General features: G+C 36.9%; 1 protein-coding gene across 14 annotated transcripts in view; it reads right to left on the reverse strand.

Moving 5' to 3' along the window:
- Positions 1–18,614, reverse strand: part of NRG4 (neuregulin 4) — a 122,054-nt gene that overhangs the window by 13,974 nt on the left and 89,466 nt on the right. For 13 of the 14 annotated variants that reach the window (XR_012415227.1, XR_012415226.1, XM_005560140.5 and 10 more), the window contains 2 exons: positions 13,594–13,740; positions 7,363–7,448 (listed from right to left, as the gene is read on the reverse strand). Coding sequence is in view for 12 of the 14 variants with exons in the window: in XM_005560140.5 (XP_005560197.1) it covers positions 7,363–7,448; positions 13,594–13,740 (233 nt within the window). In the remaining 2 variants the exon portion in view is untranslated. Of the gene's footprint in view, positions 1–1,348; positions 1,602–7,362; positions 7,449–13,593; positions 13,741–18,614 lie in introns of those variants that run through there. The other variant, XM_073996459.1, reaches the window with a different exon arrangement.

Genomic DNA, 18,614 nt, shown 5'->3' on the forward strand with positions numbered 1-18,614 from the left:
TTAGTGTGTGTTAAGTAGCAGCTCATTGTGGTTTTAATTTACATTTCCCTAATGACTCAAGTATCTTTTAATGTGTTTGTTACCCATTTGTGTATTTTCTTTGGTAAAATGTCTATCCAAATATCTTGCCCAGGCTGGGTGCGGTGTCTCACGCCTGTATTCCCAGCACTTTGGGAGGCCGAGGCAGGTGGATCACTTGAGGCCAGGAGTTCAAGACCAGCCTGGCCAACACCAAACCCTGTCTCTACCAAAAAATACAAAACACTAGCCAGGTGTGGTGGCATGTGTGTGTAGTGCCAGCCACTCGGGAGGCTGAGACACGAGAATCCCTTGAACCCAGGAGGCAGAGGTTGTAGTATGCTGAAGTCATGCCACTGCCCTCCAGCCTGGGTGGCAAAAAATGTGTATATATATTGCCCAAACTTTAATTGGGCTGTCTTTTTATTATTGAGTTGAAAAAGTTCCTTATATATTCTAGACATGTCCTTTATCCATCTTTTATATCCATTTGCAAAAATTTTGTCCCAGTTTGTGTCTTGCCTTTTCATTTTGAAGCACAAAAGTTTTAAATTTACATGAAGCCCAATTTATGAAATTTTTTCTTTTATCAGTTGTGCTTTTTGTATTGCATCTAAAAATCTTTGCCTAATTCAGTGTCACAAAGACTTTCTCTTATGTTTTCATCTAAGGGTTTTATAGTTTTAGCTCTTATACTCAGACCAATTTTGAGGGTTTTTTTGTGCATGGTAAAGGGTCTGAATTCATGTTTTTGCATGTGAATATCCAAACTGCCCCAGGATCATCTGTTGGAATGACTATCCTTTCCATACTGAATTGCCTTGGCAGCTTTGTCAAAAATCAATTGTGGGCTATCTGGATGCCAATATCACACTGTCTTGATTATTGTAGCTTTATAGTCAGTCAGGAAATCAGACAGTATGAAGCTTCTAACTTTGTTCTTCTTTTTCAAAATTATTTTCTCTATTCTAGGTCCTTCGCATTTCCATGGTAATTTTAGAACCACCTTGTCAATTTTTACAAAAACACCTGTTGGGATTTTGTCTGGGATAGCACTGCATCTATATAGGTCAATTTGAGAACTGATATCTTACAATATCGAATCTTCCAAATCTATGAACAAAATATAACTCTCTATTTATTTAGGTCTTCATTTCATTTCTCTCACCAATTTTTTCTTTTTCTTTTTTTTTTAGTTTTCACTGGATAGGTCTTTCATATTTTTGTATGATGTATTCCTATGTACTTAATACATTGAGATTCTATCATTAATAATTCTTTTTTAAATTTCCATATCTAATTGTCATTGATATATAGGAATACAATGGACTTTTTTGAAATTTTAAGATAAGTTTATTAAGTCCAATGATGAAATCTATCAGAAGAATATTCTCCTGAAAATCATTTCTTCTTGGAGAAAAGGAAAGGAAAATCAAAACCCTCTGAGCATAGCCAGGATGCTGTGACAGTCAAGCCTCTCTACAGATGGGGACAGTCCTCTTGTCAGTGGAGTCACTCTCTGGGTCAGCAGGATTGGAGTCTGGATCATCCTCCTCATCCCCCAGCTCCAGGTCATCCATTTCCTGGAACAAAGACTCAATTACCTCCACGTTGTTTCTAGCATCCTCTAAGAACTGGAAATCAGATGGGTCAAGATTTGGATCTGTTTCAAGTAGCTGTTTCCCACTTATTTTTTCCTGCTTATTCTTTCATTTGATTCTTTTTGATTTCCAAGAGTTCCATATCAAACACAGCTTCTCAACTTAAGAAATGCTTAACTGTAAACAGGAATGCCATGAAATAATTGCTCTATGGTTTCTTCTGCTTCTTCTTGTTTCTCGCCCAAATTTTAATTGGATTGACTTTTTATTATTGATTTGAAAGAGTTCTTTTCATATTCTAGATACATGTCTTCCTCCCTTTTGGCTTTTATCTATTTCATTTAATTTTTCTTGCACAGCTGCCACTTAAGATCATCACCACACCAAGATTTCTTCAGCTTGTAATGCTAAGAATTTTTAAATGTCTGAGACATTGTCTTCTAGATTTTCCAAGAATGTTTCATAAAAAGGAGTTTCATTTGGGTATTTCTCACTGTCTGTAAACTTGAGGGTAGTCTGAACAGTTTCATTATTTTCTCCAGCCTCAGATATCACAGTAATGGTAGAGCTGGGTGGGTTTTCTTTTTTTTCTTTCTTTCTTTTTTTTTTTTTTTTTTTTTCTGAGACTAAGTCTCACTCTGTTGCCCTGGCTGGAGTGCGGTGATGCGATCTCAGCTTACTGCAACCTCTGCCTCTTGGGTTCAAGCAATTCTCCTACCTCAGCCTCCCGAATAGCTGGGATTACAGGCTCCTGCCACCATGCCCGGCTAATTTTTGTATTTTCAGTAGAGACAGGGTTTCACAATGTTGGCCAAGCTGATCGTGAACTGCTGACCTCAAGTGATCTGCTCCCCTTGGCCTCCCAAAGTGCTGGGATTACAGGCATGAGCCACTGCACCTGGCCAGCATGACATATCTTTATTCATCCCTTTACTTTTAACCTCTTTGTGTCTTTATACTTAACATATTTTTTGCAGATAGCGTATCACATTAATTTTTATCCAATTTTACAATCTCTGTCTTAATTGGGTGGCTTAGACTTTTTACAGGTTGCTCTAGAGTTTCTAGCATACACTTTTGACTTATTACAGTTTCCCTTCAAGTGATGATGTACTGCTTGACATTTAGCATAAGAACCTTACAGTGGGGTATTTCCCTTGCTACCCTCCTAATCTTTGTATTTCCTTATTATACATTTTGCTTTTATGTATGTTGTAAGTCCCATACTATGTTGTTACGATATTTCATTAAATGGTCGATTATTTCTTAAGGAGATTTAAATAAGAAGAAGAAGATCTTACATATTTACCCACGTAGTTGTCATTTCCAGTGCTCTTCCTCCCTTTATGTAAATCCATATTTCCATCTGATATTGTCCTTTTGCCTGAAGGACTTCCTTTAATATTTACTTAGTGCGGTTCTGGTGATGATAAATTCTTTCAACTTTCATATGCCTGGAAAAATCTCTATTTTGCCTTCATTTTTTCTAAATAGTTACTGGTTTTTTATGGCTTTGAGATACAATTCACATACCATAAAACTCACTCATTTAAATTGTACAATTCAATGGCTTTTAGTATATTCAGAGTTGCACAACCATCAGCACAATCAAATTTATGACACTTTCATTCCCAAAAAGAAAGCCCACATCCCTTAGCCATCACTTCCCAACATCCCCCCATTTCCTCCAATCCTAGGCAAACAATCTACTGTCTGTCTCTATAGATTTGCTTGTTCTGGGCATTTCATATAAATGTTATCATAAAATATGTGTTCCTTTATGACTGGCTCCTTTACTTCAGCATATTGTTTTCAAAGTCCATCCATGTTGCAGCATATATTACTACTTCATTTCTATTTCCTGCTGAATAATATTCCATAGTAGGAATATAATACATTTTATTTATCTATTTATCAGCTGATGGACATTTGATTAATTTCTACTTTTTGGCTAATGTGCTATGAACATTCATGTACATTTTTTTTTCCTTTTTTCACCCTCCCCAAAGTTTTTTTTTTTAGAGATGGGGTCTTGCTATGTTGCCCAGGCTGGCCTCAAACTCCTGGGCTCAAGTGATCCTCCACCTCGGCCTCCCAATAGCTGGGACTACAGAAGTATGCTACCACACTTGGTTTCATTATGGTTTTGATCATCATTTCCTGATGGCTAACGATGATTGTCTTTTCATGGGATTACTAGTCATTTGTACATATTATTTGGAGAACTCTTTTCCAATCCTTTGCTCATTTTTAAAATGAGTTGTTTCTTCATTAAGTTGTAAATGTTGTTTATATATTCAAATACATATATGTATTTCAGATCATATGTATAAGTCTCATACTTATGATTAAAAAAATTTTCTCTCAGAAGTAGATTGTCTTTTCACTTTCTTGAGGGTATCCTTGGAAGCATGAAAGTTTTTTGTTTTTAATGTTGATGAATCCAGTTTACATATTTTTTATTTTGTTGCTTGTACTTTTAGAATCATAACTCAGAATCCATTGCCTAATCCAAAGTTATGAAGATTGACACCTATTCTATTAAGAGTTATATGGTTTTAGTTCTTACATTTAGATCTTTGATCCATTTTGAGTTAATTTTTATATATGATATGAAGTAAGGGTTTAAATCCATTCTTTTGTGAGTGGATATCCAGTTTTTCCAGCACCATTTGTTGAAAAGACTATTATTACCCCCCACTGAATTGTCTTGCACCCTATAAAAAATGCATTTACTATAAATGTAAGAAGGTATGTCTGAACTCTCAATTGTATTCCATTCATCTATACGTCTATCCTTATGCCAGCACTACTTTGCCATGATTACTGCAGCTTCATAGTAAGTTTAGAAATTAGGAAGTGTGAGTCTCCTAACTTTGTTCATCTTTTCCAAGATTGATTTGCCTATTTTGCCTTGTGTTTGAAAGATATTTTTGCTGGATGTAGAATTATAGGTTTACTTTTTACAATACATTGTATGTTGTTCCACTCTTTTAAGGTGTGTTATTTCTGAAAAATGCCTGCTGAAATCCTTAGCTTTATTCTCTGTCTGTAATGTGTCTTTTTCTAGCTGCCTTTAAGACTTTATCACTGGTTCTGAGCAATTAGATTATGATGTGTCTTGGTTTATTACTTTGTCACTCAGGCTGGAATACAGGAGCACGATCTTGGCTCCCTGCAGCCTTGACCTCCTGGGCTCAAGCAATTCTCCCACCTCCCAAGTAGCTGGGACTACAGATATGCACCATCATGCCCAGCTAATTTTGTTTCTTTTTTGTAGAGATGAGGTCTCACTATGTTTCCCAGGCTGGTCTCAAACTCTTCAATTCAAGTGATCCTCCTGCCTCAGCCTCCCAAAATGCTGGGATTACAGGTGTGAGCCAGAGTGCCTGGCCTTTGTTGAACTTTTTATATGGGTGAATTGATCATTTTTATTAAATCTGGAAAAATTTTTGACTCTTATTTCTTCAGATATTTTTTCTGTTCCCTCTTCTCTCTTATCTCCTTCAGGGACTCAACATTATGCCACCTGCAGTTGTCGCACAGCTCACTGATGCTCTTTTCATTTAAAAATTTTTCTTTCTGCATTTCTTTTTTTCTTAGTTTCTATTGCTATATCTTCAAGTTCACCAGTATTTTCTATTGTGTGTAATCTGCTGTTAATACCATCCAGTTTTTGTTTTGTTTTGTTTTTTATCTCAGACACTAGTTTTCATCTCTGGAAGTTCAGTTTGGGTCCTTTAAAAAATATATATTCTATGTTTCTACTTAACTTTTGAATCTATGTAACACATTTATAATAACTATGCTTACCTGGGATTTCTAACATCTGTTTCAATTTCAATTTCCTTCCTTCCTTCCTCCCTCCCTCTCTCCCTCTCTCTCTCTCTCACTTTCTTTCTCTCTTTCTCTCTCTCTTTCTTTCTTTCTTTTTTGAGACAGAATCTTGCTCTGTCGCCCAGACTGGAGTGCAATGGTACAATCTCGGCTCACTTCAACCTCCACTTCCTTGGTTCAAGCGATTCTCCTGCCTCAGCCTCCCGAGTAGCTGGGATTATAGGTGCCCATCACTGCCCTTTTTTTTTTTGTATTTTACTAGAGATGGGGTTTCACCATGTTGGCCAGGCTGGTCTCGAACTCCTGACCTCAAGTGATCCACCTGCCTCGGCCTCCCAAAGTGCTGGGATTACAGGTATGAGCCACCATGCCCAGCTTTCGGTTTCTTAATATTTCTCATTTTGAGCACATTTGCTGCCTCTTTGGAGGTTGGTAATTTTATTGGATGTGAAACATTATTAATTTCACCTGTTGGGTACTAGATGTTTTCAGCATTGTTGAGCTTTGATCTAGGATATAGTTATTTGGAAACAATTTGATTCTCTCAGCTCAGGCTTTTACAATTTATTAGACAGGACTGGAGCAGTGCTTAATCTAGGGCTAGTTATTCCCCACTATCAGGGAAACACCTTTCTGTGTACTCTACCCAGTGCCACGTGAATAATGAGATTTTCAGTCTCAGTGGGAACGGACACTTTTCCTGGCCCTGTGTGAATACTGGGTACCTCTAATCCTTCAGGTGATTTTTTCTGCAACCTCAAGTATTTTCCTTCCACACATGCCCTGATTAGTACTCAGTTGAATACTTGAAGATCTCTGGAGTTCTCTCTTCATACAGCTCTCTTTTTTCTAGGACTCTCCTCAGCACAATATAGTCACCTTGATCTTTTTGGACTCTTAGCTCCATTATCTCAACTCGGAGTCTGCCAAACTCAGCCTGGGGTCCCCAACCTTGCACAAAAGCCTGGAAATTCTCTCCAGGCAGTAATCTAAGGCAATCATTGGCTCACCTAGTCTATTTCCCATCTCTCAGGGTTCATGGTTCCTTTGATGACTGATAGCAATGTCTTCATAATTTTTTTTTTTTTTTTTTTGAGACGGAGTCTCACTCTGTTGCCCAGGCTGGAGTGCAGTGTCGTGATCTCGGCTCACTACGAGCTCCGCCTCCCAGGTTCACACCATTCTCCTGCCTCAGCCTCCCGAGCAGCTGGGACTACAGGTGCCCGCCACCACGACGCCCGGCTAATTTTTTTGTATTTTTAGTAGAGACGGGGTTTCACCATGTTGGCCAGGATGGTCTCGATCTCCTGACCTCATGATCCACCCACCTCGGCCTCCCAAAGTGCTGGGATTACAGGCATGAGCCACCGCGCCCAGCTGTCTTCATAAATTTTAATGCTTCATATATTTTGTCCATTTTTTGTTGTTTTAAGTAGAAGGAAATAAATCCAGTGCCTGTTACTCCATCTTGGCCAGAAGTCTCAAGACAATTTTAAAACATCAATTTGTCTACAAGTTACCCAAAGATTTGCTGATCTCTACAGGCAAAACTCTTCTTCCTCCCCATATGCTAGCTCATTTCAAAATATTTCTGAGAAACCGGTCCCTTATATCTGTGTAGCACATTAGAGCTAACACCAGAATTTAATATATTGAGATAACATTGTTTTATTTGGGAAAAAAATGTGATTTGTGTCATACTGATAATAAATTCATTTTTATGTAAAAAAGGGTACCTGGCCAAAACAAACAAACAAACAAACAAAAAAAAACAAAAAAAAAAACCCATAGAAAAATTTAGGCTCAGGCTTTTTTTTCTGGATAGATCTAAATACAAATCCCTATATCTAACAACAACAGTCTCGTCTAGGGTTTTAAAATAAGCATTTGTTTTGAGTTTACTCACTGTGGTGGGCACTGGTACTGCTCGTCTCTACCAGGCTGACATCATACTGGACTGAACTGGCTCTCTGAAAGTGGCCCTTCCTGACACTAGAGAGGAGAGAAACATAAAAATGGAAAATGAGTAATAGGAAAACATGTCAGAAAACCTAGAAAGAAGGTTGTTTTTTTATTTTCCCTTCTTCCCCCTTTTTACAACACATCATGGCATTCAAATGAAAGTACAAACTTGACTATTTGATGGTTTATTTTCTTTCCACAACTACCTGAAATTGTCAGTGGTGCTTTAAAACTGTTCCCACTATTTAACACATCCATTAGTGCATGTAGGTCATCATTCAGATGCTGATGATGCCGCCTGGTCTTTTTCCTTTAAGACAACAGCAAAGCTGCTGTATCTTAGTGCAATTTTTGTGCCCTTTTTAAAGAGGTTAGCTTTCATTATCAGTTGGGACCCTTATGTGACATGGAGTAGCTTTAGTCAACTATTCTAGTAATGGCATTTTAAAAAGTAATTTACATTTTTGAGGTAACAGTACATCAGGTTTTTCAGTCATTTGATCAACTAATATAGGTTGTAATTTATGTAATCATGATAGATTTTGGAATGTACAGTTGATTTCATTTTTTTCAATATGTCTATATGCAGTTTTAGCTTACATTAATGAAAATGAATTCAATTTTACCATTGCAAAATGATGTGTATTTTCTAAAAGCAAACTTGCTCCTATTCCTGAGACACTATTGATTCTAGCCCAGATTTTAGCATTAGTGGGGTATCATTTTGGACCTCATTCAATGATGGCACTAATTAGTTACTAAAGTTCAAAAGGCCCTCAGTTTAAAGCAATTTCAACCACTAATGGACCAAAAACTATTACAGAAAACAATTTCATTCTTGAAAGCGCATTTCCAAGTTCACATGGTCACTACAGAACAGCCTAGATCTTATGTAATGCTTTCTATTTATCCTGTTTTCTAGCTTTCTTTTTTTAATTTATTTTTAACTAACTGGTTATTTTTAATTCCATTTTTGTCCTTCTGCTAATTTGGAAATTATACACTTTGATTTTCTATTATGTGTTACCCTAGACATTTTAATATTCATCTTAAAATATCAAGATCAAAATTAACTTATATATTTATCCTCCCCCCCATACAAAGACCTTAGTACACTTCAATTACAATCCTTTCAACTTATTTGCTATCATGTGTTTTAATTCCTTTTAAAAAAATACATAGGATAATATTATTGTTATAATTTATACAATATTTGTTTTGATATTCACATATTAATAGCTTTCTCTGTTCTTTCTTGCATTTCACACATGCCATATAGGATCAACTTCCTTTTCCCTGACATATATCCTTCAGGCAGAAGGTTTACTGAGGGATAACTCTCTCAAAGTTTGATTAAAAGTTATCTTCATCTTACCCTCATTCCCTGAGAGATGTTTTCACTGCCACAGAAATTTGGGGTTAACTGCTTTCTCTCAGCATATTGAAAATATCACTGCTCTGTCTTCTAGTTTTGCTTCTTTCCAACTGAGAAGTCAGCTGTTGGTTTAATTGTTGCATCTTTGACGATAATCTGCCATTCTTTTCTGCTTTTGTGATGTCACCTTTAGAACTGGTGTTCCACAATTCCACTATGTTGCACTCATATGTAAATTTATTTTTATTTATCCTGTTTTAGATTTGTTGGGCTTCTAACATCTGTGGGTAACTTTCATCAGTTCTGAAAAGGTCTCTGCCATTACTTTTTCAAACACTGCCTCTGCCCCAGTCTCTCTTTTCTTCTGGAATTCCAATTAAACATAAGGTAGGCACACACTCTGGTCACCACGCTTCTTGACTTCTCTTCAATATTTTCCATTTCTTTTTCTCTTAGGATTACCCTCTGGGTAATTTTTTCCTATCTATTTTCCCATTCATTAATAAATGTATTGTGTTTAAACTGCTGTTTAAAGACATATACTAAATTTAAAAAATTTATTGAACTAAGATATGTACTGAATTTTTAAAAATTATATTTCATTCATTGGAGATCTGTTTTGATCTTTGCCAAATTTGCTTATTTCTTTTTTTTTTTTTTTTTTTTTTTTGAGAGGGAGTCTGGCTCTGTCGCCCAGGCTGGAGTGCAGTGGCCGGATCTCAGCTCACTGCAAGCTCCGCCTCCCGGGTTTACGCCATTCTCCTGCCTCAGCCTCCCGAGTAGCTGGGACTACAGGCGCCCGCCACCTCGCCCGGCTAGTTTTTTTTTGTATTTTTTAGTAGAGATGGGGTTTCACCGTGTTAGCCAGGATGGTCTTGATCTCCTGACCTCGTGATCCGCCCGTCTCGGCCTCCCAAAGTGCTGGGATTACAGGCTTGAGCCACCGTGCCCGGCCCAAATTTGCTTATTTCTAAGCCCTCACTTATTTTATTTTATTTTCCTTTTTTATTTTTTTTGAGACGGAGTCTTGCTCTCTCGCCCAGACTGGAGTGCAGCTCACTGCAAGCTCCGCCTCCTGGGTTCATGCCATTCTCCTGCCTCAGCCTCCCGAGCAGCTGGGACTACAGGCGCCCGCCACCACACTCGGCTAATTTTTTGTTTTAGTAGAGACGGTGTTTCACCGTGTTAGCCAGGATGGTCTCAATTTCCTGACCTCGCGATCCACCCACCTCGGCTTCCTAAAGTGCTGGGATTACAGACGTGAGCCACCGTGCTCGGCCACCTCTCACTTATTTTTTGATACATATTAAACATACTTATTTTATAGCATGTGTCTGATTCTTCCAATAAATACAGATTTCTGAATATCTTACCCTACTACCTATTGTTTCTGCTAGTTTTAATAAATTGTGCCTCTTTTATTCTACTTTTGGTAATCTTTTCATACTGTGAGACGCTTTTTAAGGTAAAGGATAAAAGTAGGCTCTTCAAGAATTGATTTGTATTTGTTTCTGCCAACCATCTGATGACATTACCAGCCTAGACTATTTTATATTCTTAACTTTTTACCCCAAGACATTCAGATAGTGTGAATTCAGGATGGAGACACATATAATGTTTGTGATTGGAGGTTTCTTTTCTCTTGTATTCAACACCACCTCTTGTTCTTATATATATACTCTTTTGCTTCTATTATACCTATACTTTCACTCAAAAGGTATTATTTAGCCTGCGACAGGGTACTTCAGACTAGAAATATTTCCAAGTTCTGGCTCAAGTCTGCAGAGCAGCTATGGCTTAGAAGGACTCCTTTCTGAAACTTTGCTGCTCTGGGGCATTGAACACCTGTAGGGTACAATATACTATGCCCTTCACAAACTCAATGGGTTAGCAAAGGAATTTCATTTGGGGGCAACTACAACAATATTAAAGTTCCATTAATTTGTTTATTTATTTATCTTGTTAAGAGACAGGATCTTGCTCTCACACCCAGGCAGGAGTGCAGTAGTGCAGTCATGGCTTACTGCAGCCTCTCATTCCTGGACTCAAGTGATCTTTCCATCTCAGCCTCCCAAGCAGCTAGAACTACATGCATGTGTTACCACACCTGGATAATTTTTAAAAAATTTTGTTTTGTACACACGGGGTCTCACTATGTTGTCCAGGCTGGTGTTAAACTCCTGGTCTCAAGTAGTCCTCCCACCTTGGCAGGATTACAGGCATGAGCCACGGCACCTGGCCCAAATCCTATGGATTTAATATCACACAAATCACTCTTCACAATTCCCAGTGGAATAGTAGATATTCTTATAAATCTTTTGGTCACTATGTTAGATATGTATTTCTGTCTCTTAACCTTATGGTCATATGGTTGAATTGCATTTCCTGACACTTGGATATATTATACGTCTCTTATTTTACATATATGTAAATAATATAAATATATAAACATACAAATAAATATTATCTATTTAATCTATCCATATAAAATAAGAGACGGGGGTCTTGTTCTCTTTTCCAGGTTGGAGTGCAATGGCATAATCACAGCTCACTGCATCTCAAACTCCTGGGCTTGCGGGATCCTCCTGCTTCCATTTCCTGAGTAGCTGGGAATACAGATGTGTACCACCATGCCCTGCTAATATTTTTTATTTTTCATTTTGTAGAGACAGGGTCTTGCAATCTTGCCCAGGCTGGTCTCAAACTCCTGGGCTCAAGCAATCCTCTCATTTGGGAATACAGGCATGAGCTACCATGTCCAGCCACCTCTTATAATTGAGGAGGACCATGAAACTCCTTCTGGCTAGTGAGTTATGTCAGTAGTGATGTGTGTCACTTCTGGGACAGATCATTTCAATTTAAGTGTGAGAACTTCCAGAGCTTTCTTTTCCCTCTGTTATGACAACCAGCAGCACTCAAGATGGTGTTTGCTCCAACAGTTTGAGTCCTTAAGTGACTATCATTAGCAAAGCCCTGCTTGCCAATCCATACTAATTACCTATAATAAGTGAGAAATAATCTTCTGTTTATTAAGCCACTAAACTATTAGGGTTGGTAGTTACTGCAGCCAAACCTAGACTATCCTGACATATTAATGATAATGAATTAAACAGAATTCATTATCCAATCAGTAACAGATGGAAACTATATCTCCAAACTGGCACCAGAGTGATTAATGAGGGAAGTCATTAATGAGGGAAGTCTTCCCCTTACCATATTTGACTGACAAAATGTTTAGAGGGATAGAATAGATCATTATTCAGCTTTCCAAACATAGATACATTTAAAGTCAAGCATAAACCTAATTCCAAAGATGGGTATTCTGGTTATCTACTTATGCATAACATACCACCCCAAACTTGGGGGATAAAAAAACTTTGTCTCATGATTCTGTGGGTTGACAGCTGGGCATCTTTTGCTTGGGGTCTCTGTGTAGTTGCAGTAAACTGGCAGCTAAGTCAGGAGTCAATTAAAGGTTCGAATGAGCTGAATGTCTGGGATGGCTCATTAAAATGGTGGGCAGTTGAGGCTGACTGTTGGCTGGAAGTTCAGCTGGGGCTAGTTCTTCCTACTGTTTAGGCTTCTTACAACATGGCGGCTGATTCTATGAGGCAGCATCCCAAGTATTCTATGATCAAGGCAGTCATAGTGCCTGCGTAGATTCAAGGAATCTATAGCAATAGACTCTACCTCTTGAAGGATGAGTGGCAAGGTCACACTACAGAAGAGTATGTGGGAATGAGAGATATCCTATGGCCATCCCTCAGAAATGCAATCTGATACAATGGGCTTATATTTAAACTTTTGTATCTGAAGTAGTCAGATGCTAAAATTATGAGAAATAAAATCTACCAGATTGCTTAAATGATATGTTTTGGAATAAACTATTTAATACCACATATTTTTAAAAAGCTGATTTCCTCCAATTTTTAATTATTCCTTGATGTAAAGTAGTTAAGAAATCAGGATCTAACAAGATACTATTTTACCTACATGTTACCTTTCTTAGCATACAAACTTCTCAAGCTCACTTGTCTCTCTTTTATGATTACCTTCAGCTCCATTTTCACAAGTATCTATGATAGAATTCAGTATGAGTTTAATAAAATTAATGATGACAGTTATGCCAGATAACTCCTGGACTTACTAAATTCTATGTTTACTTACTTTTACAAAATTTCAAAAACAATTGAAAATCAAAGCAAATGAATGAAAGTAATCTTCAGTGCATATAATTGCTTCATGCAAGTAGTTTTTTCTTTTGTCTCTCTTGTGAATTACCAGTTTCCCCAAATTAATTGCCTTTTTGTCTGTCTCTCCAAATTGATTTAAATATCTCTGAAGTTAGGAAACATGTCTATTTTGTTCACTATTGTATTCTTTATGCCTAGCACATAGTGGGCACTAAGTAGCTGACCCTGCATATTAACCATATGTCTTAAGCTTACATGTACAGTATTGCATAAGTTGTTCCTTTTCTTTCACATACAAAATTTACTTTAAATACACCTAACCCAAATATTCAGGTACTTCTGGCATATTTGCTATAGTGAGTATGGGTCTACCTTAATAGTTTAGATAAGTCAAGGTAAATATTGACAACAGTAACAAAGAATAAATTGAGACTGCTTATTAAGATCCTTTCAAAAATGACATTAATAACAAAAACTGTATTAAAGAGATAACTAAACATAATGCAGTATCTGGAAAAATATCGAGAACTAAGGGCATATTAATTATTTAGTGGAATAACTACTTTATGCATTAGTTTTCTCAAAAGCATGTTTCTATTTTGCTTACCTGCAAAGGAAGTAGAAGGCTCCAATGATAAGTGTTATTAGGACTGCCAACGCCATGAAAGCTTCAAACAGGTTATTTTTAGTTTGGATGCTGGAGCTTGGGAGAAAAACCTCTTCACAACGAGCTCCTGTATAGTTTTCAATACACCTACAGAATACAATTTTAGATAAAGAATTGCATTCTGTGTTTCATTAGCTAGTTTGGAAGAAAAACAGTTTCCAGATGACGTGAAGAAAAAAGGAGACTAATTTTCAGATTGTGAACGTGGCATAGACAGGTTTTCCTATAATGCTCACAGATCTACAGTTACAACAAAACAAATGCAAATTTGTTATAATAAAACAAATTTTACTATCTTCTTTTTCCAGTTTTCCAATTGCTTAGGAACTCCAGAGAATTACAGAGTATGCAGTGTTTTTATCTTCTAGATTTTCAATCATATAAATGTCCATACTTTATCAAAAATTTACTTTTTGTTGTATCTGGTATAATGATCTAAATGCATTTTTCCTTAAAACTGCTAACTGATTATTCCAACCCCATTTATTAAATAATCAATCCATGACCCACTGTTTAACAGTGCCTCCTTTAACATATGTCAGATTTACATAAATAACAGCATTTATTTCTATTCTTCAGTGATCTATACCATCTAATCTGAGGCCTTTGCCACACTGTTTCAATACTATTACTTTATAATATATTTGAATATCTGGTAGTTCTACTCCTTATTACTTTTTTTTATAGAATTTTAAAAATATTCTCCACTGCCAACCAAATATTTTATAGCCAATTACCTGTAGCTCTCTAAAACTATATAACAAAGAACCATAATATTTGGTATTACCAATCATTCCTTTTTCCTTGTTAATATGTTCAAAGGATTATAAAACAGAGATTGATATAAATTAACAAGAATGACACTGTTTGGCACCAGATCAATTTCAACATAGTAGCATTTAAAATAAAAAACACTTTAATATTAACGAATATTTGTAAAGCAACCCAAAAAGTTATGAAGTCAAGTTGGACAACACTATACTCAGCAATAATTCTGTGTAAAAAAGTGTATGTGTGTATAAAACCAGTTTGTTTTAACCAGATTTTGTCAAGAATAGAAAGGTTGATTCTACTAAATTAATTCTCTTCCTTATTCCTTTCCAGTTTAGGTAGGTATTTAGAAATTTTATCTCTGTTTCTTCCACCTTAGACTAATAAGGATACAGGCCTAGAAAATCAACATGTGAATTAACTACTAGCTTTGACAACTAATGTGATAGTCTAATAAAGCAGTACACAAATAAATAAGAGAAAAGAATATCAAGATATAGCACAAAGGATCAATTTGAGTTAGATGAGCATATTAAAGATGTTTCATGAACTTCAAGTCCTACTCAATGTGAGGCAGTGATGTGATTGGTGATAGCTTCCAGGGGAGGTATCAGTTAAGCAAAGCAGCAGTCTAGATTCTCTTAAACTACCATAAAGATAAGATTAAGGGGACATAGGGAAAGTAAGGATAGCATATCAGTGGCAAACTTAAATGAAAGTAAAAATATTTTGGAGGGCCAGGCACAGTGACTCACACCTCTACTCCCAGCACTTTGGGAAGCTGAGGAAAGAGGATCGCTTGGGGCCAGGAGTTCAAGATCCATCTGGGCAATACAGTGAGATCCTGTCTTTACAAAAAGTTAAAAAATTAGGCCGGGCATGGTGGCTCACACTTGTAATCCCAGCACTTTGGGAGGCCAAGGTGAGCAGATCACGAGGTCAAGATTGAAACCATCCTGGCACATGGTGAAACCCCATCTTTACTAAAAATACAAAGATTATCTGGGTATGGTGGTGCACGCCTGTAGTCACAGCTACTCGGGAGGCTGAGGCAGGAGAATTGTTTGAACCTGGGAGAATTGTTTGAACCGAGATCGTGCCACTGCACATCCAGCCTGGTGACAGAGCAAGACTCCATCTCAAAAAAAAAAAAAAAAAAAAATTAGCCAAGCATGGTTGGTACCCATAGTCCCAGCTACTCTGCAGGCTGAGGTGGGAAGATTGCTTAAGCCTAGGAGTTTGAGGTTGCAGTGAGCTATGATCATGCCACTGCAGTCCAGCCTAGGTGACAGAGCAAGACCCTGTCTCAAAAAATATATATATATATTTTAAAAATTATATAAATACATATTTAAATATATAAGTATAAATATAAATTTATATTTATAAAATATAAAAAATAAAAAGTATAATATTTAAATATATTATATATATATTTTAATATTTAATTTAAATATACATTTAAATATATTTATATATAAATATATATAAATAAAAAATATATATAGTGGAAATTACAATTTATAAATTTTAAATATAAATTACCAATTTTTCCATAGTTTAAGTCAGTTAAGCTGAGGAGAAAAAAGATTAGATGAAAATAATTTGTTTCTTTCTCTTCCAGCTCCAATTCCTGCTTCCCAAAAGGGAAATGGAACACACACACACACACACACACACACACACACGCACCAGTAGAAAGTCCACATAGAGACCACCATCACAATCTATCCATGTGCCATCACAAAATAAACACAGAGGGAAAGGGGCAGCATTCCACACAGTAAGAGAAACTGGGTGCTAAACGGTTTTCAAAAGTATCTTGAAAATAACAAAAATAAAATAAAACCCTTCTATAATTCCTCTATTTTTTAAAATAGAATTAAGTAGGCAACAATTATTTGTCACTGCTAAAGGTTTTTTAAGGAAAAAATTTAGCCATGAGAGCAATTCCTGTCATGCTTTTAAAATAACTCTCAAGTTTTTAAATAATGTTAAAGATGGGGTTCAGTTTCCATTCTCGAAAAAATAACCAGAACCATAGATAAGTAATCCTGAAATGAGATAGTATAATTATTTTTGATAAGGAAGATCTCTTTTAAAAGCTATAAACTCATTACTCATTACTTCAGGCTGTTCAAGTAAGATTGAAATTCAGGCCGGATACAGTGGCTCATGCCTATAATCCCAGCACTTTGGGAGGCTGAGGCAGGAGGATGGCTTGAGCCCAGGAGTTTGAGACCAGCCTGGGCAACATGGTAGAGACCCCATCTCTACAAAAAATAACAAAAATTAGCTGGCTGGTGGCGCACGCCTGTAGTCCCAGCTACTCAAGAGGCTGAGGTGGGAGAATCACTTGAGGTGAAGGCTGTAGTGAGCCATGATTGCACCATAGCACTCCAGCTGGAACAACAGAGTGAGATACTATTTCAAATAAAAATAAAAGAAAGAAAGAAAAAAGAGGCCGGGCGCAGTGCCTCACGCCTGTAATCCCAGCACTTTGGGAGGCCAAGGCGGGCGGATCATGAGGTCAGGAGATCAAGACCATCCCAGCTAACACGGTGAAACCCCGTCTTTACTAAAAATACAAAAAAATTAGCCAGGCATGGTGGCAGGTACCTGTAGTCCCAGCTACTTGCAGGCTGAGGCCAGGAGAATGGCGTGAACCTGGGAGGCGGAGCTTGCAGTGAGCCGAGATTGCGCCACTGCACTCCTGCCTGGGCGACAGGGCGAGATTCTATCTCAAAAAAAAAAAAAAAAGTAATTCAAAGAAGAAAAGATAAGCCAGCTTATATGACTAACCATAAATGTTTTAACTGGACAATAAATACTTTGAGTTGGAAGGAGTCAAGGGAGTGGTGTAAATACAAGTTTGTAATCAGATCAGGGTTTATGCAAATAGAAAAAGGCATACAAAGTAAACCAAGCAACACTAGGTTGTTCTATTGTCTTACAGCTGGGATAAAGCAATCACGTGCTCTTGTGGGAAAGTAGAAACCTGACGGTAATTTTAAGCAAATCAAAGGATAAACAATCTTATCACTGTTAGGTCAAACCAGAACCTAGGGAAAGGCAAAGACAAATTCAAATATTACATTACTATCCAGGAACTGGATTGGCTAATCTAAAAATGAATTTTAAAATTTCAGATATTTACCAAACAAAAAAGTAAACACTGCCTACCAATGACTGTGTACAAGGATTCTACTTTTAAAGCTCTAGCTCATTTATGAAAATGTTATGACTTTGGTGATGACACAATTATCAAATTTGAGGCAAACAGAATTAATCGACTCCTTCAAAAGTAAATGTGGGTTAAGTGGATATAGACAACTGGTAGTACTAGCACAGCATTTACACAAAACACAAAGAGGTCATGTTGCACCAGCATTTACCCAGAACTACGTAGCTCTCAGTCTTTATGTAAGTAACTCTCTTGCTAAATTACTTCTGGACCTTACTTCTGCACAGACTGCCAAGTAGCAAACAGTTGTGCCATCTAATGAGGTGAATACTAAGCAATAAGGGATCACCCATGTTTTCCTGGAATTGAAGATGGACGCTGGAATAGGTACAAATACTCCAGTAGGTGAGAAATTCCAGAATTCTGAATCCAAGTTACACAAATTTGTTTTCTGGCTGAAGACCGCCAATTATCTGCTCCCAAACACAGAAGCTACGTTGAATACATTGACATGAAATACATTCATTCGATTCTATGGCACTGAAGGAAGCTGTTACAACATAGGAGGCCTTTCACATGAGTAAAATAACTCAGTTTTTAGTCACGTAAACAAACAGCACCATTTAGCTCCAAGAAAGATTATTGGACTGTGAAATGGAAAAACTGGTGTCTTCACCCTATTTCCATGCTTGTTGGCTATATGATCTTGGGCAAGTCACTTAAGACTCTGTAAAATCAAAATAACATCACGTCCTTTTAACTATTTCCTAAGGCTAGTGTCAGAATCAAGCAAGAATGTCTGAAAGTGCTTTGAACACTGAAACACACTATACAAGTGTGTTTACGAGGAATAAAATACCTAAGAAAAATTATAACTAGAAAAGCTTAAGAGCATGGTGATCAATAAATGTGCTATCATTTCTCAGGAAAAAAAAAAAAACCCATGTTTACAATATTATAAAAGACTTCGCTAACCAAAGGGAGATGCAATGTCAGTGCCACTTCA

This window comes from Macaca fascicularis, chromosome 7, assembly GCF_037993035.2.
Source record: "Macaca fascicularis isolate 582-1 chromosome 7, T2T-MFA8v1.1".
NCBI lineage: Eukaryota > Metazoa > Chordata > Mammalia > Primates > Cercopithecidae > Macaca > Macaca fascicularis.